At 39.1% G+C, this 27,243-nt stretch overlaps 1 protein-coding gene across 1 annotated transcript in view; it reads left to right on the top strand.

The window, feature by feature from the left end:
• Man2a1 (mannosidase, alpha, class 2A, member 1) overlaps positions 1-5,777 on the top strand; it is a 163,385-nt gene extending 157,608 nt beyond the window's left edge. Inside the window, exons 21-22 of the mRNA XM_005382174.2 lie at positions 1,306-1,416; positions 3,015-5,777. Of these exons, the coding sequence (XP_005382231.1) occupies positions 1,306-1,416; positions 3,015-3,167 (264 nt within the window). The 3' untranslated portion in view covers positions 3,168-5,777. The remainder of the gene's footprint in view (positions 1-1,305; positions 1,417-3,014) is intronic.
• Positions 5,778-27,243: the final 21,466 nt, after the last annotated feature.

Raw genomic sequence — 27,243 nt, 5'->3', positions numbered from 1 at the left:
TTAAAGAGGCTTCCCCCCAGATTTCAGAAGGCCTGGGAGGCCAGGCAGTGTGCCCCTGAGAGGGCAGTGTGTGAGGCTGTGAGTGTGAAGCAAAAGGTGCCCTGGAGACCTCAGAAGTTTAGAAAAGCCAAGACGGTGGATCATCTAAAAAAAGCTGCAAGGAGGGAGCAAAGTGGGCCTAAGAGAGAAGCTATGGAAGCTATAACCACCAAAAATGCCACAGGGGTGGACTCATGCAAGCCCTTTGGAGCTCACAATGTGCCACAGATTGCTTCAGGTGCTGGTCATGTAACTACAGGACATAACATTAGCCCTGCTGGATTTTGGACTTGCTTTGGTCCCAATGCTCTGTGTCCCCCTGTTTGTACCTTTTGGAATAGTACTGCTTATTTTGTGCCATTAAACGTTAAAAGTGTTTAACTTTTCATTTGTACAAGGGCTCACAGCTAAGAGTTGGCCTTACATCTCGGAGGAGACTTGGGACTTAAACTTGTCAGCAGTGCTAAAACTGTTAGGACTTTGGCAACTCTTGCAGATGGACTAAATGCTGTTTGTATAAAGGGATGGGCATGAGTCTTTGGGGGGCCAGGGGTGGAATGTTATGGTTTGTGTCTGTGTGCCCCCCCAAAGCCTCATGCGGTCGTGGGGCAGGCTTTTAGGGTTTGATTGCTTGTGGGTGTGAGAGCTGCACCCGCCCTGGGGTGGATAGTTTACATATGTAAGGGAGAAGAAAAGGGTGCTTGAGGCCATTCCTCCCTGATTCCTCCTGGTGTGTGCTTGTTGCTTTTGCTGTGTTCAGACACCCTGAGCTGTAGCTCTCTGCCATGTGCCAGTCTGCCCTGTAATCTGCCAAGTATAGACTAAAACCTCCACAAACTGTAAGCAAAATAAACCTTTCCTTCCTTCATTTTGGGCGTCAGGTATTTTGTCCCAGCAACGAGAAAAAAATAACCAAGATACTCTCTTTGAAGAAACTTTGATAAAACATATAAGAACTTTGGTGAACATATAATACGTCAACGGAAGGAAACCTAAGGCATTAGGACTATGAGGGAAACAAAGGCACGAGGTAGCTTAACCAGTGACCTTGGCACTTAGTCTCACTGCTCAGTGCGGATGGAGGGAGGGTGTGTAGTAGGTAGAAGGGTGGAATAAACACTGAACCTGGAAAGAAATGAATTTGCCTGACTTCATTGCTAAACGAACGCGGTCTGGGAATACCGACGTCAAGACCATGGTGTGTGCAGTACCAGAAATACTTGCTCTAATGTTGCTGTGTGGTGTTGCTATTCTGTTCATTTGCAGGTGGGCAGTGGATATTCTGATGAGGCAGCCTTGATCCTCCACAGGAAGGGGTTTGATTGCCAGTTCGCTAGCAGAGACATGGGGCTGCTTTGTTCTACTACTCAGGGAAAGGTAAGTTGAGAGGTTATTTTTATGGTCAAGTTAGTGTGCTTTAAAATCCTCATGTTCTGCAAATAATCCAACAAATACACTTTCATTGCCTCTTCACTGACATTTCCCTTGCCTGACCACTAGCTTAAATCTCCCCATCTTAAGAAAGCATTAAAAGAAAGACAGCATTTGCTCCACCTTCTTTCTCCTTTGCCTGTCTACGTTAAAATGCAAGGCTGGACCCTGCACACTTTTGAGTGTGCTCTTGTTTGGCTCTCCATCACTAGTACAGAGCGTGTTCTTCCCTCCTCATTTCCTCCTTCCTGGGTCGCACATCCTCACCTATCACCTCGTTCAGCTGCAGTAAACCCAAGTCCTGCAGAGACTGGCAAGCTTGACCAGTTTATGACTAATACAGTAATGAGGAAGTGATGGCATAATCATGGAGACGGTGGTCAATATGGTAATTGATCATGACGACAGGGGCAGGTGTACAGAGTTCCAATCAGTTGATTCCTTTTGGGAAATAAATGTATGTCTAGGTTTTCTGATTAATTCAGATTTGCATATGAGTCAAGCTGTGCAGGCCAAACAGATCCTCCATCTGAACACTACTGGCTGGCTGCCTATTTTTGGTTTCCGTACAAGTTGGTCTTGCTGGCATTTTCATCAAGCCTCTCGTTGGAAGGAAACAAATCTCCAGTCTCCTGACTCTGCCACCGAGCAAGCTGTGGCTTAGAGCAGCAGCCAGGCTGGTTTGAGCCATAGACAGGTCTGCCCCACCAGACACCTCAGCTGGCCCAGCTTCCCTCTAAAATGCAACAGATGCACCAAAGGCCAGGCTGCATCGATGCTGACCCAGCTGTGCAAAGAACATGTATGTAAGGTCTGAAAGGAAGAGAGAATCGATAAGGGCCCCAGTCTTGGATAGTTTAGCTTCCCTGTTATTTTTACCCCGTCTTCCATGGAATTGTTTTCATTATATTTGTTCTCTACCTTATTATTAATGATCTGAGTACACTTTCTTGTAAGCATTGAAGCATTGAGACCTTGAGGTTTTTGAAGCATTCAGGCATTAGTTTTAAGGAAGTTATATGATACAGAGAGACATATTAGGATAATATGGCAGTGGTGAGTGATGTGTTTTCCAAATGCCCTTCTGCCTATAGAGTAGGACTCTAAAATATCACGAGCCTTTAGAATAAGAAGGGCCTATGTCCTATCTTTTAATTGTTGAAACAGGAAGGAATGGCTGAAAACCACCATTATTAGTGGTATTGACTGAAAGGGTCTAAGGACTTTTAAAGCTTGTTGATGTGTCCATATCCTTTCTTTTGTTGAAAAAGTAACCCTGGGGCAGGATAAAATTTACAAGCATTACAGAAAAAATTCAACATAAGTTACCAATGGCCTATATCAGTTTCCTGTTTCCCTCCAGGGTAGTCTTTATATTTGAGTGAGTCTGTACATTATTAACTGCTCTGTCCTTATTAATATTTACAAAGGAACTTCAACATACTGTTTTATTCCTTCTCATACTGGTTTTTTAAATGTATAGATGTGTTACTAATCTTGCTTCAGAATTTATCTAAATACATACTCTTTTTGTCATTTTTTAGATATTGGTACAGAAAATTTTTAACAAGTTTACTATTGAAAGTCTCACACCTTCATCATTATCCTTGATGCATTCACCTCCAGACGCCCAAAATATAAGTGAGATCAGCTTGAGTCCTATGGAGATCAGCACATTCCGAATCCGGTTGAGGTGAACCTGACTTTCAGATTTCAGCTGAGAAGCATTGGCTTTTATAACTTTCTTGGTTTGACGTGCAATAAAGAAGCACATTATTTTAGCTTCTGACTACTGTGAGAACATGAATTAGTGATTTTTTTTTTTTTAACCAGTTAAGAAAGAAAAAAAAAAGCCATGCTATCAACCAGGATTCTTTTTCTTTTCCTTTTTTTAAGTTCCTCCCATGAACTACCACTATCAGTGTGAATTGATGCAACGAATGAAGAAATGTTTAAAGACGACCTCTCAACAGATTGTATCTCAGGTTAAATGCTAACTAATTATGTTTGTGTTGGGGGTTGTAAAGAGATCATTATAAGTACTTGTGTTTCTGATCCTTCATTAGTTTAACAAAAGTACCCATTGGACCAAAATTGAATAACAGGTTGGTGGGTAAATAGCTCATGGCCAAAATGGTTGCAATCATGCAGACAAGTTACAGAAATGTCGTGTATTGAAGCATGTGGAAAAGTGCAATCCCTCAGCCCTTATGATAAACGTAGTTGATTTTCACATCTTTTTTCTAATGAGCCTCTTGACTCTTCCCTTGTATTTCCAGATATAACTGATTTTGAATCATTCAACAGTAGAAAAAAAAAAAGAGACATATTTTGATTACTTGACAGTGTGGGATAGGTGCAATTTATTCCATTGTCACTAACATAGAAGAAGCAATTCCATAGGTACCATACACCTATTTTAGGTACCACAAGGTGTCTTTTTACATAGCTCATTTGAATACAGGTGTTCTGAGATGGGGTTTTCTATTTTAAAATTACCATATCAAAATAAATGTGCCTTATTTTTTTATAAGTCTTGTTAAATCTTTTGGTGTCCATATTACTGTTTGGGAAAGGGGGAATATGGGAGGTCGGGGCAGGGGTAGGTACTTTCTACGATATATCAGTTGTGTAATTTTCGCCTGACAATGCTGGCCACATTCTGATCTGTTTCATTAAACTTGCAGTGGTGTTACTCTAAACATTTTGACTATTTGAATGTACTGAAATGTCAGAAAACAAAACAAGGAAGAAAAATATTGTTAATTACAATATGCTGCTGCCAAGGAAACTGCAACTTGAAACAAGGATTTTGTAACATGCAAAATCCAGATACTGTTTCCACTCCACAGTAGTTAACGGTATTGAAAAGAGAATGCTTTAAAATAGACCCTGTTTTGAAATCAACGTACCTGTAGCTTATCATAATGTACCTTATTAAGTACATTTGTTCAGTCAGTTCCAAACTTTCGTGTGTTCTAACCTCCAAGTGTTGTGCTAAGGCCGTGTGCCCTTACAGTACTTCTAATAAAATTTATCTGGGATCATTGTTTCCTTAATATTAAAATAACAGCAACATTAGCAGCATTTATAATATCCACTTTCAACGTGGAAGGGATTCTTCGACTATGTACAGTTTTGAAGTCATGTTATTAGATTTAGTAATATCTGACTTTAATCTTCCTCTTACCTCTTGTCATTCTGACATCCTTAGATAGAAGTGAAGGCCATTTCTGTTTCATCATGTCTGTGTATCATTTGGATTTTCACTCAAGATGCAGCTCCTAATTTTACACTGTTTTGTTAAATTTATAAATTTCTCTGCCTTTAATAATTAAGGAAACAATACTAGTGTTGGTAAAAGTATTACAAGAGGGTAATTTCATGCAATAAACATGTTTCCTTCCTCATTTTGGGGCGGGGATAAACAATTGAAAAATAGAACATCGAAAACCACTTCCTTTTTGTAGACATCTACAGACATTAGGATTGCCAGAAGCAAATCCCAGGAATAAGATCGGTATTTTTGTTGCATCTTAAATGTATACCTTCCTGTGGGAGTTTACTGTGTTCTGTGGTTAAGTGTGTGTGCTTAATCACTGGAAATTCTGATCAAATGAAATAAAAAATCTGATGCAATAACTGGTTTTGCCGCTCTCGGCTGTTTGAGATGGATCATGTCCCGTTCGTCCAGGTTTTAGGCTTTGTGTCATCACCAGCTGTGCATAGGTGAAGCAGAAATTCTCTTTAACCAGCAAGTTTCTGTTTTCTAAGGTTATTTTTAAAATACTTCATCAGGGAAATGAAGAGAGGATGCTTTTGCTTTGGGTTGTGGTCAAGAACTGACTGAATAATTTAAGTGTCTCCAGCCCACATTTAAACCATATCCTCTTTTGTGATCTCAGTGGCATATTTGGTTAGGTTTATTACATTTATTGTTGCAGATGTTCAGTTGACTAAGCAGTTCACTGCGTTTGCTCTCTCACCCCCCTTCCTTGTTGAAATTTTAATTTGCAGCTATAACTGCATTGTTGAAGAACTCAGCATCCTTGTTTTCTGCAAGTACTGATTAAAATAAAATACTGTAAAATACGTTGTAAAACATTGTAATTATCTTCCCATGTCTCTGTTGTACCTGCGCTGAAATGTTTTCACGTTCCTTTGTCTAGAAGCAAATGTTTACTTTCATTTTGATTATTTTGCTCACCTTGAAATCAACAGGTTTTGATATTTTCTCTTGGAAGATTTTATATCTTTTTGGGAATATGTAATATAAGATCTCTAATAAAAGATAATCTTACCCTGTGCACGGTCCTCTAGAGTAGTTCTTAATCCTAATTTGTGAACAGATATATTAAAACGTTTATTAAAACATAACCAAGGATTAGGGTGGAGTAGTGAGGACCTATTATTTGTTCCTTTGTGAATGAATTATTCCTTCCTTAGCCCAGTTCTAACGTGAAAATGTTTTTCTAGAGAGCTGGTAGCAGAAGCACAGTGGTGAGACTTATCTGAGTTTGGGGCATTTAGGGATTGGAGACTAGGAACCTAGCCCGCTGCTGTGCCCAGAGAGCCTTTCTCAGCAAGTCAGGAGGAAGGGGTTTGTGGTCAGAGTTCATGTACAGTATGATCTGGACAAAGATAAGGAAAGGTATAAGCAAAGACATGTAGGCTGATCCAGAAGGTGAGGCAGGTGGGAAGAATGGAATCTCGGGTCACTCCTCCACCTAACCCTATGGCCCCTGCTGTACACAGCTGTTGCAGCTTTAGCAAATTGCTTCAAGCCTGGGCAGTGGGGGAGGGTGAAAGACCAAGATCCTGGAGGTCCAAACATGGAGTTAACTAGATGCCACATAGGAAGTTTGGGCATGTTTTGTATGACTTAGTGGGTAGAGTAACCAATTTAAAATGTGTATACGCAGAAATGTAAACATTTAGAAAAATTGATAAAAGGAAATTTCATTGGGAAATACAATAACGTAAACTTTTTGTCTACATAAAATGTATCAGTATATTATAATGGCATATTAAAATTGACAAAAAGTTTAGGTGAGCATATGATCATAATGCATCCTACAGACCTGTGATATAAAACCAACTAAGAGTAATCATGATTTTGAACAGATGGATCAGAAAATAAGAGAATTAGCAGGTACCATCTTGCTACCATGTGTCTAAGCACGGCACATGTGCCTTAAAAGAGGTTATAATAGGCAAAAATTCATCAGTCCAAACTGACTTAAGCAAAAATAGGAAGTCATCCCCAGGAACTCACATTCGAAGGTGGAGAGCACTCAAGATTCAGCTACACCCGCATATGAGGTGTCATCCAGGATGTGGCTACATCTTGGCTTTGCTTTCTCCTGAGTTGCCCTCGTTCTCAGCAAGGTCTGCCCGCTTCATGGCAAGATGGCCACCAGAAAATGTAGGCTTGTGTCCACATATCTACAGACCGCAGTGGAAAGATCACCTTTGTCTAACATTTTTCAGCAGATGTCCTGAGGGATGTCATTAGCTCTTACCTGGCTCATGTACTAATGATCGTGGCTAAGACATAGAGAGTATGTTAAACTGACTCACATGGACAAATGCCCGAGGAGTACCACAGTGCCTGCCCCACCCCTAACTCAAGTACAATGGGACCCCTCTGCCAGAGGGATGGGATTTGGATACTTTAGATGATTAGCAGGCAGAATACAGTAGAAATATGTTTCTGAGGAAAACCAAATGCATAATTTAATCTTAAAGGAAGCAATGAGCTTTCTAGCACACCTAGTTTGATGTGTAGGAAAGTCCTATTTAAAAGTTAAACTTCACGTAATTCTTAAAAGATTAATTTGATTTTAGCAAGTGTAAACAGTATACATCCCCATTAAAAATAAGAATAAGGAAAACATGGTGACATGTTTAGCACAACCTAAGGAACTGGAAATAGTTTCTTCTGTCTGAAGCAGAGCTGTCCAATAAGACTGTTTGGTAAAGGAAAATTTCCATATGTACATGGACTACCGAGCATGGGAGCCACTAGACGCATGTCTTGAACGCTTGAAATGTGGCCAGTGCAACTAAGGAACTCAATTTTATCATGGTTCAGTTTAAATAGCAGCGTGTGATTACGGGGCGAGAGCACCTCTCTGGAACATGTGATGTGTAAGAGAGAACACCACACAATTGAAAATGGAAGTGGAAGTCAAAATTTGCTAGAAATGTGCTGCTCCACGTGTGGAGACCAGAAATATTACCTGGACACTTGTTAGAACCTAAGACCCCAGGACCCTTCCCAGAAAGTAGGTCTCTCTGTTTTCTTGCTGAGCTTTTCTAAATAACTCTGAACAATTAAGTCAGGAACTCTACAGTCTCCACTGCCAGAAAGGAAAAAAAATCTATCAACATTCAATTCCAAGCAAACTGTATCTGTACTGCCGCCTTTGTCTCCTAAGGGCTGCTCACCTCCAGCCCTGCCCGCTTAGTTTCTCTTTTCACACAGAAGCCAGACGGAGCTTCTAAAAGGAAACAGAGAAAGCTTCTTCCCTGTTGAAAATCCATTTCCCATTTCACTGGAAGTGTCTTGCAAACTTGGACCATATTCAAAAAGCCTACCTGCTCTGGGTCCTGTCTTTTATTGTATGTGTTTAAGAAATCCCCTCAGTCCAAGGCAGCATGTTTTCTACTGTTCTCCTTGCTGCTGCTGTCTAGGTTTATGAAGGTCTCTAACATTGCTCCTTTTAGGACCTTCGCTCCCTCTGCTTCCCAGGCTCTGCTCTTATTTCCCGATGGCAGACTCCCCTTTGTGTTTCTGGTCTTGGCCCAAACAAGAATCCCACTTGAGTAGCCAATTTATCACACGCAACTTCTGCTCCTTGTCTTCTACCCTGAAATACCTTCCTACCTGGCTCCTTCCCCTCATAGTACAGCCAAACCAGAAATACAGGTGGGATGACACTCTCACTACAATGTAAGCTTCTCTGAGGGCAAGAGCCCCACCGTCTTGTTCAGAGTTGTAGTCTCACCTTGAAATAGGAGGAGTTCAGGAACTATATGTCCAACGAATGATAATATGTTTAACACATGCAAATGATGAAACACTGAAATTATAATTTCAGAATAAAAGGCTGTAAAATCCCTGATACCTTAATTGTATTTATTTGTTCCTCTTATTTCCCTTTTCAAAATCCTCTCACAGTCAGAAACAAGCATACAACCATTGCAAGCTGTATTCTTCATCCTCCTAAAGGACATTACCTGATAGAAGATGCTGCAACCACCCAACCAAGGGCAGTGGCCCTTCCATCTTTCTTTTTAATAAAACTCTGATTTTTCAAGTATCAGGTAGCCATGAACCTCAGGGGGTGAATCTTGATTAGTCTGAATTGTTTCTGACAATTTTCTTCTCGAGACTAAGTGATTGATTTAGGAATTAACACATGACACAGTTCTGGCCAATGAGTTGTCATGGGAAGTTAACTGAGGCTTTCTGAGAGAGACCTCCTTCCTTCCTCTTAAAAAACGGGAAAGCATCTCGCCCTCACACAGCAGTGGTCAAAGAAGTGATGATGCTGGAGCTGTTGCGACCATCTGAAACTTTGCATGGCCAAAGTGGAGAACAAAAGTCCACTGAATAAAGCCTGAGTGAAGAAAGAGTAGGGCCCAGGTCTCTAAGGATGCTGAGCTGCTGAGTGAACCAACTCCAAATTTTTTGATAAATGAAAATAAGCCACTTTACTTTCAAGGGATTTCAAGTTTAGCATTAATGTTACAAAGAGCTGGAAACACTTCAGCTGACCTTCTTGGGTTGTCACAGCTGACCCAGCACCACATTAAAAAATAAATAAGTAAAGGTTTGACTCACTCATTTATTTTGACTTCCTAAATGGATTTTCTAAGTGCAGTTAATAAGATTATTTTGAAGTTAAAAAATCTATTTTCTTAAGTACAATCTTCAAATTCATCCTCATTGAATTTATGGGGTACCTTTAATAGAGACCGAAAGCAGTCAGTTTTCAGTGTTGCCTTGTGCTTTCCATCAATAAACATTAGCTCAATTTGTCATTTTGGCAGGGTACCTGTACTGAGCTCCTGCTCCTTATCTAGTAGAAGTTCTGGCAGAGCTAAGGTACCCTGAGGTATGAGGGTCACAGAGCTGTCACATTAGCAGCACAAGTGACACACTGTAGGAGAAGAGGAAGGAGACCTCATCTAGAGTGGCGAGGGTGGAAGGGAAGGAGCTGGGAAGATTCTGGCTGAGTCTGGCAAATAACATGCATCACCAGCCGGGTTGTCGGAGAGGAGAGTTCCTTGATACTCCTACAGCAAGACCAAGAAATCTCGTGTCTGCTCGTTTCGTAAAGAGCAACTATTTGAAGTTAGACTAGAAATGTTTTTGTCAAAAGATTAATCTAGACTTGCACTCTATGATAAAAATAGTACTGCACACGATTTTAATTTGTAAAAACATTTAGGAAAATGAAAAGAGCATGGATGTAGTTTTCAGGAAACCTTATTATAACTACACATAATCATTTAATAATTGTGAAGGAAAGGACATGTAAATCTCCAATTTTTTTTTCATTGTAGCCATGTGATACTTCATTAAGGCAATTATGAAATGTACCCTTCTTATGTAGGAGCCTATTGAGTTTAGAATTCTGTAATGATACAATGAAGCCTTATAAGTGAAATGGTTGGATCTAATCTAAGCTCGGAGAGAATAATTTTACAAGGCATTAATGTTTCTTTCATTAGCTCACAGTGGATCTATTTCTGGACTGTCTCTAGGGTTTAATTTGTCAACCATAAACTCAGGAATATTTGTCACCCAGATAAGAGGTTAAAGAATTAATGAGGGACATTATTAAAATACTTTTAGCTTTAAAGGGCTCTATATTATTTTGAAATTCAGTAGAACCTTGTCATAATGTAATCCCTTGGGCCTATGTCGCTGAAATGTAATAATGATAAGGTTTTATAATTCAGTAAAGACTACATTAGGCAAAAGACCAGGCCACCGTCTCTTGAATCCCGCCATTTGCGATGGGAAGAGTTTCAAGAGTTTTAGCACAGTCAAAGGCCCCAGTTCGTACAGCTTTGACAGGCTCGGCTTTTCTTGTTGCTGAGACAAAATACCCGAGACCCACAAGTTAAAGGAGGAAAGGCTTATTTTAACTCATTCTTTGCAGAGGTTTCAATCCATCGTTGGCTGACTCCAAGATAGGCTGGCATGGTAGAAGACCATCACAAGGAGAAACAGCCCCTGGCAGGGCAGACAGGAAGCAGCACACTCAAGGCAGGAGGGTTATATCTCTCAGCCACATCCACAGTGACCCACCTCCTACCAGGCTATACCTCTCAACATCACAGCTACAAATCAGCGGGCTGGCCAGGTGTGATGGTGCACACCTGTAATCCCAGCACTTGGGAGGCTGAGACAGGAGGATCATTAAGAGTTCGAGGCCAGCCTGGGCTACAAAGTGAGCTCAAGGCCAGCCTGAACTGCATAGTGAGACCCTGTCTCAAAGAGACCAAAAAAAAAAAAAAAAAAAAAAAAAAAATCAAATCAGGGGATTGATCCAGTATCACACACCCATAATACAGTATCACAGTACCACAGACCCATGATCCAGTCACCTCCCAAAGCCCATGTCTGAGCACACGAGGCTTTGTAGGGACATCTAGGTGCAAGTCAAACAATAAGGGATGTAAAGCTCTTTAGAGAACAAAATGTCAAATGAGAAAGGTAAGGAGCCAGGTAGAACTAGCACAAAGGACTGGCCTTTGAGACACTGCACCTGGTTTCATTAAAGTCTCTGGAAATAAACAGTGAAAATGAAAGCTATTCAGTGTGTGAAAAGAAAACTATCTTTTGGCGCACCCAATATGAAAGAGCCAGAAAGATACAGAAATTCACACTTTGCCAGAGTTCCAGATAGAAGGCAAACTGCCTCAGCCATGCAAAGCCCTGTGACAGTCAGTTATCTGGTGAAGTCTGAAAAGAAAGAGAGGCTGACAGCTTTGTGTAACACTTGATTTGTCTGTTTGAGAGCAGGGGTAAAGAGAGGATCATTATACCTTGATTTCTTTGCTTCTCTTCCTCTTTCAAAGGCATGGTAAGAAGTCAAATACAGTAATGGCAATAATAAAGACAGACAATATCTTTTGTGTCACATTCTAGGAATAAATATATATCATATCTTCTATCATTTAATACTGATAGTCACCCTTGTAAAGGAGGTACTAGTATTATACCCATTTTACAGAACAGGAAAATGAAGGTAGATTGAAGTCCAACCTTGGCCCATCCAGCATTCTACAAACTAGAGTCTACAGATCCAAACTAGCCCATTGCTCATTTTTGTAGATAAAGATTTTTTAGAATCCAGTGGACCATTTGCTTTCAAATTTTCTAGGGATAAAAGGCAGAGTTGAGTAGTTTTGACACAGAGCATAGTGCTTGCAAAGTGGAAAATATTTACTAAAGGTCTTTTACAGAAAAAAAACGTTGACATCTGTACTGTAGACTCAAGGTCCTTAACACTGTTCTTCCACCCCAGGTGGAAGCCTTAGAGTTATCACTTCCGGGAGTATTTTCATTATAAAAAAGAAGGGCAGTGTGGCAGCAGTAATGGAAAGAGACTTAGATTGGCCTCTAGTGGTATGGATTCTAGCCTTAATTTTGCCAAAAGTTGCTATGGGGCTTTGGACAAGTCACTCCACCTCCTAAAAAAAAAAATCTTTTTTTTGTAGTCTACTAATTAAAGCCACTCTGCCAAGTTTCCAAATTAGAAGGTTTCCTAAACACTTTTTCTGGTTTGCAAAAAGTTGTTTTAGCAGATGAAATAAAGTGTATTTTAACTGGTTCTCCATGGCAACACTTACAGCTATTTCTAAATAACCTTTTGAAAGCCTACTTCTCCATGTTTTGGTTGTGACACCTTTGGGTGCTGGGGGATTGGAATAGAATGATCTGCTTAATGCAAAATCTTATTTTTGTTTTGCTTTATTTTTGTAAATGCCAGTGTTTCCTTCCCCTGAAACAACCTAAGCCCAAGAAAAATGTACTTGAAGCTTCCTCAGGGAAGGTTGAAGAGCCAGTGTAAAGGTTAATATGAAAAATCTTCGCAGCATGATGTGAAAACAGCAGAGGTTCAGCCTGTGAATCAGCATCCTAAGCTTGTGAACACTGCGGGCTCCTGACCAGCAGCACAGGGACCTTGGAAACTGGAAGTTCTCTTCCACTATATGACTGAAACGAGAAATCAGTGTAGATCCAAAGAAAATTTAGTCTTTGGGCACCTGTGTTTACAAATCAGCTCTGGTATAGCTTTGCTCTGAAAGACTAGGGAGAAAGATTGCTTCAGAAGAAATAAAGATTGCAGTGCCAGAAGTGCCTGAGCCACAGCTCACACAGCAGTGGATGTGGTGGGAAGGCGGGCAATGGGCCCTTTACCTTCGTCTACAATGCGTCATGGTGGTTTGAAATAAGAAGCGTGTGTTAGTCTGATGAAGCTATCTGGAGAGTTTTCTGCTGGAACATGAAGATTTGGAGTGGGAGCAGGAAGGAGGTAATTAAATATGTATTTTTTTTTTTTTTTTTAAATACAACTTCAGTCAAGTTTGAATCTAGAGAAGCTACATATGTATTTTAGGAACAGCAAAATTTCCGAACTCGAAGTCCATGATTTGAGAATGAGCTTCCATTTAGCTAATAGCAGCTGTGGCTAGTTGGGTCTCAAGTTGCTAAAGCACCACAAATGCTTTTTATTTACTTCCTTCTATGATATGAGGCACTTTGATGTGGGTTGAATGGTGGCTTCAAAAAATATATCCATTTCCTAATTCCTGGAACTTGTAAATGTTACTTTATTTGGAAATAGGGCCTTTACATAAGTGGTTGAGTTAAAGACCTACAGACTACATCATTCTCAATTATCTGGGCAGGTCCTTAAATTCACTGATGCATATAAGACACAAAATAGGAAATGGCAGATACCAAAGGCAGCAAGAACATTGAGGCAGAAATGGGAGTGACAGGGCTGCAAGCCAAGCAATGCCAGCACTACCAGAAATTGGAGGAGGCCAGGCAGATTTCCTGTGATCCTTCAGAGTGTGTATGGCCTTGCCAATGCCTTTATTTCAAACCTCTGCCATCCAGAGTTGTGAGAGAGTAAGTTGCTATTGTTTAGAGCTATCTGGTTTGTGGTAATTCATTACAGTAACCTCAGGAAATTAATTTAACTCTGAAAATGCCTTCCCACAATCCACCCCACTAGCCATGTGGAGAGTGAGGCGCTGAGGGATTCTATTCCTGCTGCAGAGCTAAGGGCTGAGGGATTATGCAGACTCCTGACAGACAGGTATGTGCCAAGGTACTGGTGACACAACACTGGATGAGAACTTCAGTGTTGGGTTCATTTTGTGGGATGATTTACCCACCGGGGGTCTGGAACACTACTTGGGATAAAAACAAGACGGTGTTTTCCGTGATTTGCCTCCATTTACAACAGAATACAGCTCACCTAGTTTCAGTCAATTTGAGTAAAGTCTTCTCAAGGTGAAATAACTGGATACCTGTCACTAATGGGGACTATGAATAATTTTCACTTGTCGGTAACTTCATTTTTAGAGTACTTTAAATATGTAGATCAGTTTCTCCTCTCTAGTCTCACAATACCTTTGTGAAGTGGGTCAGACAGGTATGATTATGGATCTTTTAAAGCTGTGCAGCTTAAAGCCAGGGAACTAATGAAGAAAGCGAGATTGCAAGATAATTTTTTCTGATTCAGTGCTCTGCGTATTGACTGACTCTGTAGGGAATGACTGAGTTGATTCAACACAGAGTTGACAAACCAAAGCTGCATTTACTTGGAAACTGTCCTTACATGAGAAGAGCAAAAAAATAAAAATGAAAAATGTGATGGGTATGCTCTATCACATACCAAAACGTTATCTATACCGGGCATATATTTATATATCTATATCTATCTATATCTGTATCTCTACCTATATACATCTCCTATATAGAACATGATAAAGATTACATTTTACATTGATGGTAAAGAGGTGATCACTCAATAAATAAAAGACCTGATCAGGAGAAAAAGAAAATTGTGTGTGTGCCTCAAACAGATGAAAAACTGTGCACTAAATGATTTGCACATTAAAGATTTAGTGGCCAACAATAAGACTGTAAATACAATAGAAAAGATGCAAGAGAATTATTTTAATCATTGAAGAATAAAGAAGGACTTTCTGTGTATGCTATGAACTTAGGAGCTTCAAAGAAAAATAAATTTGGTTATCCAAATTGAAAATAATGTTGTCAAAGATGCAATAAAATTAAAAGCCAAAACAATGCAGGGTAAATATTTGCAATACATATGTTATTTACTAATTTATTCTACTAACATTTTTGGGAAACCAGCTATACACCCAACACTCCAGTTGATTCCATGGAACTTATGATCTCCTAAGTGAGGGACCCAGATTGAACAAGTACTTTTGAGTATATTGAGTATAATGGGAAAATATGATGTGGATGAGTGAACAGAATGTGACAGCTCTATAAGAAATCCATGAAAATCAATGAGAAAAATATTAACATAAAAATTGGTAAAGTATATGTTCTGGGAAATCCTTAATGAAGAAATATATATATTTCATCAATAGATAGACATATGAGATATTTATTATTACTAATAATCAAAGATATGCAGAGCAAATATTTTACCTGTCAGACTATTAAAGAATAGAATAAGTAGCCATAAAAAGTGCTACTGCATCAGATGTAGAAAACTGGACACTCATATTTTGGTGGTATAAATTGGTATAAATTGCAGAAAATCTAATGATATATATCAACATATTTAACTAAAAAATCTGTTATGGACTGAATGTTTGTGTCCTCCCAAATTCCATAGTGAGAACACTAATTCCCAGTGTGATATTTAGAGATGGATCTTTGGGGGTTACTTATGGTTAAATGACATCGTAATGGTAGGATCATTATGATGGGACTAGTGCCTTTACAAAGAAACACCAAAGCATTCACTTCCCCACACTCTTGAGCCCCACCACATGAGGACTCAGGGGAAATTCCATTTCTATGTGACAGAAAGCAGGCACTCACAAAATGTTCCTAGGCAGGCTTCTTCCTCTATTTCCAGGCTTCTTAACTACGAGACATAATTTCATGTTGTTTAAGCCACCAATCTATGGCATTTTGTTATAGTAGTCTACTGAGATACCTTGTGTGTATGAATTCAAACACAATAACAGCACTGAGAAAAGATGTAAACACATCTGCACCAAGCAGAGTATTGCATTAGGTATTGGTGCACTGTTGACCATGGGCAAAGTCAGCCCATTGCCTATATTTGGAAATAAACCATTATTGGAACATAGTCATATTCATCTGTTTATATAGTTCTCTGGCTGTTTTACTACTACAAAAATAGAGCTGAGTAATTGCAACAGAGACTACACAACCCGAAAAGCCTAAAATACTTTATAGAAAATTTACCAATGCTTTTTATATAGAGTAAATTAAAATGGCAGGAAAACTTACTCAAATATTAATTATATTTGACTAAAATTATTATATATCCATAATGTGAAATATTACACAGCACTTAGTAAAACATTATTACATAAGGACATGGAAATATTTGTTAAGGTATTTTGATAAATGAGAATTGTAGCTCAATAGGCACAGCATAAAAATATATATATATATTTGGCACAACTTACAGAATTCTAAAGTGCTATGCTGAGTTCATAATGTTATTTATTTATTTAATTTTTCTTTTTAATTGTGGTGCTGGGGGTTGAATCCAGGGTCCTGCTTATCTAGTTTATTTTATATGACATTCATATGTGTTATATAGTATTATTACTTCTATTTTATAGATGAGAAATTGAAGGCTGAAAGCTAATTTCCTGAGTTATACACATAGTAAGAGGCACAGCTGGAATGTGAGCCCATACTTTCAACCTCTGTACTCTTCATAAATACACAGAAAGGGAAAATGCCAGCAGCTATTATTTGGGGAGTAGAAAAGGAATTTGGCAATAGAATTATAGGGACCTTTAGCTTCTTGATATCATTTATTGTTTTTACTTATGACGTGATTATTTTAAAAATTCAGAGGTTTTCTATTTGGGAAGGAAAATGATGCAGAAGATAATTCCATAATCTTTGCCCATCTGTAAGCCAATGTTTTAGTCAGTAAATTGTGATACTATCACATTTATGCAAAGTACATTGAAATCTGCCATGTAGGAGCATTTCCTAATCACTTAATTAAGCTGTTACTAGAAAATTTATTGAGTTTATAAATGAAGGAAAGAAAGCTTAACATCAATTATTCTTCTAGGAAACTTGCAAGTCAGAGAAAACTGTAAAATGTCAAAGCCTGGGGTGACCACCATGGATTTTCCCAGTTTGCATTATTCAAGGGAATATGATTTTCCTGCTGTGTCATTTGACAGGCATAGTTATGGCCTGGTGCAAATAGATTTATATGGAAATTGCATTACATTATATTAAAATAAAGGTTTGCACATAAATTTTGGCTCTGTCCTTTTACTAGCTAGGTCATTAAGTAACAAACACAGTATTTACTCTCTGGAAAAGTTACTTAATATTTAAAATGGAGACTTAATCTTTAACTTTCTGAGTCTACAATACATTAAATCCTTTGATGTACCCAGCACTTAGTAGGTGTTTTGGAAATGTTCATTCTACCTGTAGATACACAGTTGCAGCTCTCAAATAGAGAGCTAAATTGGTTATGTCAGATTTTTTCTGTCCTTAGCTACACAGTCCAGAAGGCGACTGGTTTTCTCCCACTCCCTAGCACCAGCCAGCAGCAGCACCATCCGGACTGGATGTTTGTCACTATGGTAACAACCGTGGTCTCCCTGCTTCCTGCTCAGTGTTTATTCTCCCATTTTCCTCCTTTCCTCAGAGCCAGGCTCAGCTCTCAGACTCCTGCTCTGAAGTTTTTTTTTTTTTAAGAATAAAAAAATTATAGCAAATGATTATTACACATAATCTTTTCCCTTGATGTGAGATACCACTATGATCCACATGTTTTTATAAAAGGACACTAACTACATATGGTATTTCCCTCATTGGGTGGAAATGCAGCAGGAAAGATGTTTGATACTGGATTCTCATGAATTTGCTCACAAATCTTTGAAGCCCTAATACCTGGGGCATTGCCATGGAGGGAACAAAGATACAGCTGTAGGAATGCAGTGGATATGAAGGTACATGTTTGTCGGAAGACAAGATTGACACAGCTAAAGGGTGGGAACTAAAGCACTAGACTGGGGCCACACTGTGAAAGAATTGATGCTACTACTGTTGTCTGACTCCTAAGAAGTCATCTTTCCTCATTGTACCAAATTCCACTGCAGTGATTTGTAAGGCCCAACATTCCCTTATTTTTCTATGATTCTACTATCTACAAAAGACCCCAAAGTTATGAAACTCAAAACTACTCAGTATTAAATAGTTTACCATCTATGGCCCTAGATGCAATGGATACATTTGCATAAATTATTTTCTGAGATTCGCATTCCCCAAAGGTAGACATATCTAGATTACTATTTTACAGCAATCATATTCTTACCAATATTAAGCTGACATTTTTCATCCCCAGAAATCATGTTGCTGTGTGACTCGGCACTTATTAAATCAGTGAAACTCATCATTTCAGGAGAAGTTAGAAAAGAGAAGTTATTTTTTGGCTGTCAGTGGAAAGCCATATTTTTAAAAATTCACAGTAAGACCATAGTATTGAAATACCGGCTCTGTGGAGAAGGGGAAAAGTGTTGTGTAAATGTGCCAAAATTCCTTTTACAGATGAAATGCTAAGCCTAGGGAATCTGGATCACTGGAATTTTCTTACTAGCCAAGTGTAGAGAGAACTGATACATGCTGCAGGGAAAAACTCCACCCAAGTATCAGAGGAAGCCCCTCCGATTTCTGAGAAGAGGTGGCAGGAAGAACTAAGGAGGACGAAGGCAAGTCATCAGTCATGAATATTCCATGAATATTCTCTGGCCCTCTTGAGATGGTATTTTGTTGGAAAATGTGATAGGAACATGGTCCAGAATGACAGGCTCATAGTAGCACATATTCAGCACACTGTCACAGTTGGTGTGACACTACATGGTTGGCACACCAACCATGGGTTTTAGAAATGGCCGAGGGACGTACCTAGAGGGCTGAGCTTTAGCTGTTACCCCATTTATTCATATCCTACAATATGCTGTATCCCTGACAGGCATGGGAAATGAAAAAAGTAGTGGACCACAAGAGGCCTAGGGTGAGAAATGAGGTCTTGAGTACGTTCCTATTCTTAGAGCCATGGCTTCGGCAGAAGATAAACAGCATGGCGTTTGAAAGATCCAGGTAGGGCACACCATAAGTCACTGCCACATCCTGGGCACTGAACCAAACAACCACAACATAGCAGAGACCAGCAAGAACCCGGAAGACAGCATGTGACCCCAAGGACGTTCCATTTACTATATATGTCACACATAAGTGAACCTTTATAACCAGATGTCAATTTGAGAAGGATGAGGTAAAGGGAAAAAGGTAGACTAATCCTCAGAAGGAGAGTGAGTTTTGAGTTATCCAAAACTGTGGCTTCTCTAGGTAACATACAGAAGATAAAGTTGCATCTTTATTCACAGTGTGTAAATTTTGAACCCTGTGCACCAGTCTTCTGAACCACATAAAGATGTCTCCTGAGGGAGCAAGAGAATATTTTGCAAATAACAGAGAAAATCTGCCAACTCCTACTGGTAGACCTAATGATATGAGGGAACTAGAATCAGAATTGTGTTATCTCATAATTAGTACAGATCTTTTAACCCAATCATTCAGGTAAACTAGTCAGTGATGAAACATTTCTTTCATATGTAGTCACCAGAATGCTGTACTGTGCTACAATGCCTGGAATCCCTGTTAACTGACTTCAACTTCCAAGGAGTATGGACTTCGAATAAAATATATGAATTAAGCACATTAGATTTTTTAAGGCACCATGCATTCTGAAAATGCTCGCTAAACAGATTTGACAGATAGAAGAGAGGTTTAAAATTATTAGAGACCTTAAAGTTCACTTGTCACCTGAACTCTCACATAGGAGTGCTTAATATTGGAACATCAACTTTCTGCATGATACAGAAGGTGTGTGCAACCCCTGGCACTGAGACAAGTAATCCATCCAGGAATTTTTTTTATATTTGGTAAGTTGAGAAGTATTTATTTCACACCAGTAGATTGCCCTTATTTTGTTTTCTCCAAGAAAAGAAAGGCTTTCTGTACAGATACTTTTCTTTTAAAAGACACAGTTGGGAGAAGCTGGTGTTATCAGAGGCCCCACTAGTTCTACTCTTCTACTTTCCTAAATGCAGTGCAGATTCTTGCCCTTATATCTCCAGAGATTTTCAGGCTTTCCTAATTTTACTTCCCCTCAGTGGAATGCTTTCTCATCTCTAGAGGCATTCTACAGTCTGACTTTACCTGCCTGCTTATATGTTTTGTTCATTTTTATGTTACCCTTGCACCGAACAAACAGGACTTCTAAGCAATAATCATAGAACAACTTAATTTTACTTTCTTATAGCTACTGCAAGCAAGCCCATTCCAAGGGCACTTCTCTGTCTCAGATGAAATTGGTGGTATGTGCTATCGATTTTCCTGGTCAATCTTAAGAAATAAAATATCTTTCAATTACTTTAATGTCCAGAGCATTCTCAGTTCAGCCTCCTTCATGTCCAGTCAAAGCTCCAAATTTCATTCATAGATACAGCTCCTCTCCTTTCTCAGCCTTAGCCTGTCGGGGCTGAAGGTGGGCAGGTAAGCAGGCATTAGTACTCTACCACCCCTTTTCTGCACGTCTCCCCAACACCGTGAGCAGATGAGCGGGAGGGAGGAGAGCAAGGGGTTATGGGGAGGCCTTCATTGATTGGCCTTCATTGATGGCATCAACCTACAACAGACGTTTTGAGTTGGCTTCATTGTGGAACAGTTGCCTAGGTTATTTGCAGACATCACTTTCTGAGAATCTCCCTTCGTGTGAGCATGTGCTTTTGCCAATCTATTGGGCTTCCTCCTGCTGCCCTCTCTATATCTGGTGGTATATGTCCACCACTGACCCCCTTTTTTTTTTCTTTTTTTTTTATTTTAAAGAGTAAGAGAAGGATAACAATAATGGAGGGGGCTTATCAAATTACAGACAAAGTGGTAGGAAATTATCAATGGTTATTGTTTTACATATTGTTATCTACAAGATAGTTTCTCAGGAAAACAAATAGACAAATAACAGTGAGTTACAGACAAAAGAGGTAGGAGATTATCAATAGTTGTTGTACTGTACTTAGGTATCTTTGAAAGAAAATAGAGCTATACATGAGTGACCTATTGAATAATCATTAACTATTCTCAATGGTTGTTGTAGGAAACACATAATAATAAACATGCATCCATTTATGAAATAGGATAGGAACAATACAAACATTACAGAGTTATGGATAGATTCGTAGGAAAATATCAGTCACTGCTGTAATACATGGTGGTATCTTAGATGTGGTTTCTCAGAAAGACAGAGATACGCACAAAGGATCTAACAAGTAGCTACAGCCTAAGGGTTGTCAAAAATCAAGTGAGCCGTCTGGGGCGAAAGCCATCTTTTGTAGCGTTTTCTCTTCAGCCTCCCATCGCATTGGGACCCCACAACCAGTTAAGTGTCCTCTCCCCAACTGTCAGCACAGGCAGCAGGAATCCTGTTGCAGACTTCTCCAGGGCTCCACCACAGCCTGTACTGTCAGGGGAAGAATGGCTTCCAGGGAGTCTCTGCGTGTATTGTGCAAGGTCCTCCTGGTTTACAGCTTCTGAGCGGCTCTCATGACCCCAGTCCACAGGACCTCTGACCCCTCGGGCTTAGTCTGCATTCTCATGTTCTCTGAGAATGTATTCCCAGGGGTTCTGCATTCTCTGAGAATGTATTCCCCCTTGTATAGCATGTATTCCCAGGGGTTTTTCCGTGTTTGAATGATTCACACACATCCTTAGGTGGGCATCTGCAGCCGGTGCATGGTGGGCCAATTGTGTCATTGTTTCTCTGTGTCATGATAGTTCTCAATTGAGCAGCGGTGGCAGGTCTGAAGGCCGGCGCACCACAGCGCTCTCGGCCGCATGGCTCCCCGTGTGCCGGGGGCCCTCCCTCCGGGGGCCTATGAGGCAGGGAGTGAGCTGCCGGTCGGAAGACCGGGGGTCCCCGCCCGTGGCTCCCTGTGCACTGGGGGCCCTCCCTCTGGGAGCCTACGAGGCAGGGATCACTGACTCTTCTCCAGAGACAGTTTATTTTTCTTTGGCCACCTAGGAGGTATCAACCCCCCATTGCATGAGTAACTTTTAGGTTTTACAGGTATGAGTTACATACCAGTGTGGTATCACAGATAACATTACAGGTTCTCCTTGGGACTTACTTGAAATCCCTTCAAAGGACTGAAGTCAGGAGAGAGAAATATTAATCCCTGCTCTGACAAAAGGTGGAGGCTACCAGAAGAATTTGGACTAGGGAGTGTAACAAATATCTCTAACATTTTTTCCCCTCTAATTGCTATTGTTCAGGTATTTAATTTCAACTGCTTTATATTCTTCTTTGAGATAAACTAAAGATTTCAAACTGTATTTAGACTACACCTGATACAAATGCTACCCTGATCATCTCAGACATCATTTTGGAATCTATTAGTAGTTTTTACCCATTGGTTTTAGGGCTCTGCATAAACTGAGATCAACTCCAGCTTTACCTCTCTGTTGCACTCAGTTGGAGAGGTATGCGGGAGGAGTGGTCTGTACTCTGATCTTCCATTTAGCTCTGTAATTTCTCTATGTCTGGACCTTTCTTTTCTCTTCTTTAATTGAGTAAGTGCCTCCTATTTTCTGTGGAGTCATCCCCACAGCACCTTTTCATACCATTATCCATCCTTTGATTTTTGTGACTCTTTCCAGTGTAGTATTTCTTTACTTTATGCCCCCCACCTAGCCCTAAGATTTTTAGCCTTTGTTCCCACTGGCTATTCAATTTAAGACTCCTATAAAAAGGAAAAGGCTATAGAGCCTAGAGAGAGATGTCAGGAGAAATTTTTCAAAACCATGGGTTCTTGGTTCACTTGGTACTTCATCATCCAGCCATCCATAGAGTCCTAATCTCTTTAAGGGAACTCTGCCTGCAAGAAGAAACAGAGGCGCTCCTGTGTTCATTGCCTATTAAAGGGTGGTATCAATCATCAAAAGGAATCGTATTGTGAATTCTATTTGCGAATTATATTTTAGCTTGTGATACTTATTTTGTTCCACATCTTTGTTTGCAATACAAGAACAAACAAAGGCAAACTTTAAAAAAATATCTTCAGAGAAACCACACAAAACAAGCACAGGATTAAATTCTTGAATAATTTTATTTACAGTTGAAATGAAAATCGTAGAAACAAAGCAATACAGATACAAAGCTAGGAAGATATTCAAATCAATACACTAGGTTCTATGGTTCATAATAATGTCTGGCCACATGATGGACATTTAAATGCTTTCAACTTTCCTCTAGATCCTAAAAGAGAATGTTTCATTAGACTAATATATTTTAGAAAATAATTTCCATTTAGGAAGCTAAATATTTAGAACCATTTTGATTAGATTGCATATTAAAGAGGGTTATATTCACCATTGGTAATTCTCAATCTAATATTGCCAATGAGGAAACTCTGAACAGCTGCCATCTAGAATTCTGAAATATCACTCGTTGATAAATGTGCAGCATAAGCACCACAGCTCAACAAAATGAAGTGCAATTTTCTCTTCAGTTGGAAAAAAGAGCAAGTTCAAGATTAGTTATGCATTAAACAGTCCATTTGGGGAGGCTAATTAGAGAGAGAAGACCTTGAAATAGAAGTCATCAGTAAAGCCAGCAGATGAGTCTTTTTGGAGACTTAATTTGTCCTTTGTCACAGGCAGAACACCTGTGAAAAGTGTATGCTGTCCTCATGCAAAGTCTGGTTATGAGGTTTAGAAGGTTTTCTGATGCCTGAATGAAAAAATGAAATAGTAATTGTTCATGAAATTTTCTTTAGAGATTCTGGAATCTTTGACTAAAACATTTCCAAATTGGTATGACAGGAGTGCTAACTAAATACCAAAGAAAGAGAGACATAAACCAAAGACTTGGGATTGTTTCCCTGTCCCCAGGACTTGGGAATGTCTGAACTGAGAATGAATAGACCAGGTAGTCAGTTTTATGACAGACATATTTTTAACAGGAAATCTAACATTTAAAAGCAAAGTTATCTGATTTTTAAAAATTTAAATGCACTCAGACTCGTATAACCCTCACACCAACCAAACAAGAGTGCAACTGGAGGTAACCCCAGTTTAATATCACATGGCACTCTTTACAGCACATTAATCAAGAACAAAAAAGAAGTTATATTTATGTAAGTTGTACTTAAGTCTCAATATGCACATTTATTGAAAATATTAATTAAAAAGAAAACATTTAAGTGAGATTCTCAGTATACAGAAGATTTCTTAATATTATCTCATATAAGGCCTTTCCAAAACTGTTTTTGGAGGACAGTAACAGTGTTGATTGTCTATTATGGAAGTGTGTACCAGAATTAGTGATCATTCTCATGAAATACCTCTGAGCAGATTGTCCTAGACCCATATTTTCTAAAGAATGGAGAAAATATCCTGGAAAGAAGACCAGAATAATAAATTAAGAAGGTTATTCTCAAACCCTCTGTTTTCTGAGGAGTTGACAACCCAGCCTTGAAGCAAGATAGGCCAGTAGTTCCGCTCTTAAACTTTATCAGTGTCAAAAACTCTCAGATGATCTATTAAGATCTAAGGTCATGTACTTATTCTTCAGAAAAATTATTTTTATGGAGAAAAAAGAAATCCTAGTTTTCTCCTTCATTTGCAAGTACAAGGCTAAAGAAAGCCACTGTGGTGATTTCAAAATGAGGCTGATAAATGGTTGAGCTTGCCCACTCCTCTGAACTCTGAACTCACGGTAGGCAGTGCTGGAAGGCCAAGACCTGCTTTCAGGTCACATTACCCAGTACTCTGTAACCTTTCCTCCAATCTTCCTTAACGTTTTGGAGGAAGGATTTTGGTCACGAGGGGGAAAATATTGTACAAACGTAAGTAGATTGTGCAAGTATAAGGATTCTGCTTGTATGCTTCTTGGAAAAAAAAGCTCCAAATATTTACAGTCTATAATCTCAGGCATGTGAAGCAACTCATTCATGTTTTATTCCCACAACCAAGGATGCTGTACAAAACACTGCACAAATGACAGGGCTACTTTGTGGATGATTCCGAGGCACCCTGGAGCTGGAGGCTTTCTCTAGGTCTTAGGTTGGAGGATTATGGTGAGGTGTGTGTTGGTGGCTACGGGGAAACTGTGTTGTGGGGAGTGATTATTCACCAGCCAAACTGAAGTGCTCCAGTGTTTCAACAATCTATACCTTTGTACCAGTGTGTGCTGCCAAGAAAGAAGCCCTGATACAACACTGTGAGGTAGAGAGTGTTTTATAGTTGAGGAAACTGAAGCTCAAGGGGGTATAATAATTTTCTGTGCTTAACTCAATCAAGAGACAGGCAGAAAAGGAACCTGGAGAGCAAGCCAAGGTTGCAACATGCCAAAGCACAGGCTCTCTTTGCTACCCTACTCAGCATTACTATTAGCTTGGCCCGCCCTTATCCAGTTCCTCTACCTGACCTGTTAAGCCAAGTTTAGAAATGTTGGTTTGGCCGAGCTTGACAAGCTTGCAAGACGTCTGAAAAGACAAGATTGTTCCTACTGTACCCACCAACTCCTGCAGCTGCAGGGAACTGTGGTGAGTTTCAGGCTGTAGGTAACAAATCCTTTTGGGCAGTTGTCTCCCTAAAGAAGAGATGGACGTATGCTAGATTATCTTTTCTGAGTTTGCTTTGGGAACAAGATGCTAAAATACATTCTCTTCAAAGAATATTTTTTTCCTCTTTCCTTTTCTACCCAGAGATCAATGAAATATGTAAAGGAAAAGGATTTCTTTTTTCTTCTTATGAAAATTACACTATGGCTTAGTTACTTTTCTCATTGCTGGACAACATACCCAACATCCAAAGTTAAAAGGAGAAAAGGTTTGTTTAGCTCACAGTTTGTAGGGGTTTCAGTTCATAGGTGATTGCCTCCAAAGCAAGGTGGCATGGCAGAGGGGCATTGCAGAGGAGAAAAAGTTCATGGCAGACAGAAGACAGCAAAGCAAGCAATCAATGAGAGTACACCAACCTTCTTTCTGAAGCTTGTATTTTATCTACTCAGGCTGGGGTACTCTTAATTCTATCCCAAACTATGCCAAATCCTTCAGTGGACCAATTTAGTAATCACAAGACTTTAATCCTAGCATCACACACTCTAGAGCCAGCTAGTTCTGAAAAAGCCCCACTTATCAGTGCATTGGGAGGACATTTAGACACAAGCCATAGCACTCTGCATTTAAACAATTTTGGTCTGCCTATAAACTAGCATATACTCATTTTAGACAATTGGAAAGAAAAGGGAGCTGCATTAGAAGTTGCTCATATTCCTACTATGTTTTATTTTATTTATATACATACTCTTGAAATCATGCTTTTTGGAATTTTAAAGTTATTTTTAAATTATTAGTTTTTAGGTAAAAATAAATTTAGTTTTTGAAATAGTTTTATGAGTTTCTCCCATTTTATTACATGATCTTTGAAATTTATCTATTATTTTATATAAATTTGAAATTTATTTCTTTATTATTTGAATGTTTAGGAATCTACAACTGTTTTTTCATTCTACATGACACTCCATTAAAATGCTAATAGGATGAATATCTGACTCATCATGAACTATTTCCTTAGCTAAAATCCTATGAAATGTGATCAAAGCCTAGAGTATTAAAATATTACACTATTACTTTTCAGGAAGACAGTACCAACTTCTACTTCCACAGGTATTAAAGTACCTGATTCACCACATTCTGACAGCACTACTGATTTCCAAAGACCTTTCCAAATTGAATGATGAAAAATAGAATCTTTTCTTTAAAAAAATGTTCATATTTTTAAACACAATTGTAAGTTACCAGACTTAGTGTTTATGCCTATTATTTCCATTAATTCTGACAAAGCTCTGTGGAATAAGTATTATTTCTGTTTTGTATAGGAGGACTTGAGGGGAAGAATGTCCCTGATCTAAGAGCTCATCTCTAATAGATGCCAGTGTCAAACTTGCTCACAGGCACTTCCAAGAGTTGCTCTCTCAGCCTCTCTCCTGTGCTTCTCTGCTTTGTACTTTGATCTAGCGAAGAGTAACATTTTTTAATATTCACTTTTCCCTCTGATTACAAATGTAATTTGAGTTCACCGCAAAACAGTAGACATCCAGAGAAGACAATAAATATAGAGTCACCCAGAGCCAACCACCATCAGTCTGTATGTACAATATCTAATTTTCCTTTCTCTTTCTTGTGTATGTATATGTAATCTATATCATAGTGTTTAAACTGCTTGATGTTTTGCAGCCTATGTCAGTCATGGTGATGTACAAGATGATACTAAATGGATGCATAGTATTTCACCGCATAGCCTACCAAAATTTAATTAAATAAATTCTAAAGTGCTATACACTTAAATTTTTCCAACTTTTTCATTTATGAATAACTTTGGAAAAGATATAT

This window comes from Chinchilla lanigera, unplaced genomic scaffold, assembly GCF_000276665.1.
Source record: "Chinchilla lanigera isolate Chin_1 unplaced genomic scaffold, ChiLan1.0 scaffold00017, whole genome shotgun sequence".
Lineage (NCBI taxonomy): Eukaryota > Metazoa > Chordata > Mammalia > Rodentia > Chinchillidae > Chinchilla > Chinchilla lanigera.
Note: the sequence above shows the minus strand (reverse complement) of the source record. Positions and strands in the feature narration are given on the sequence as shown.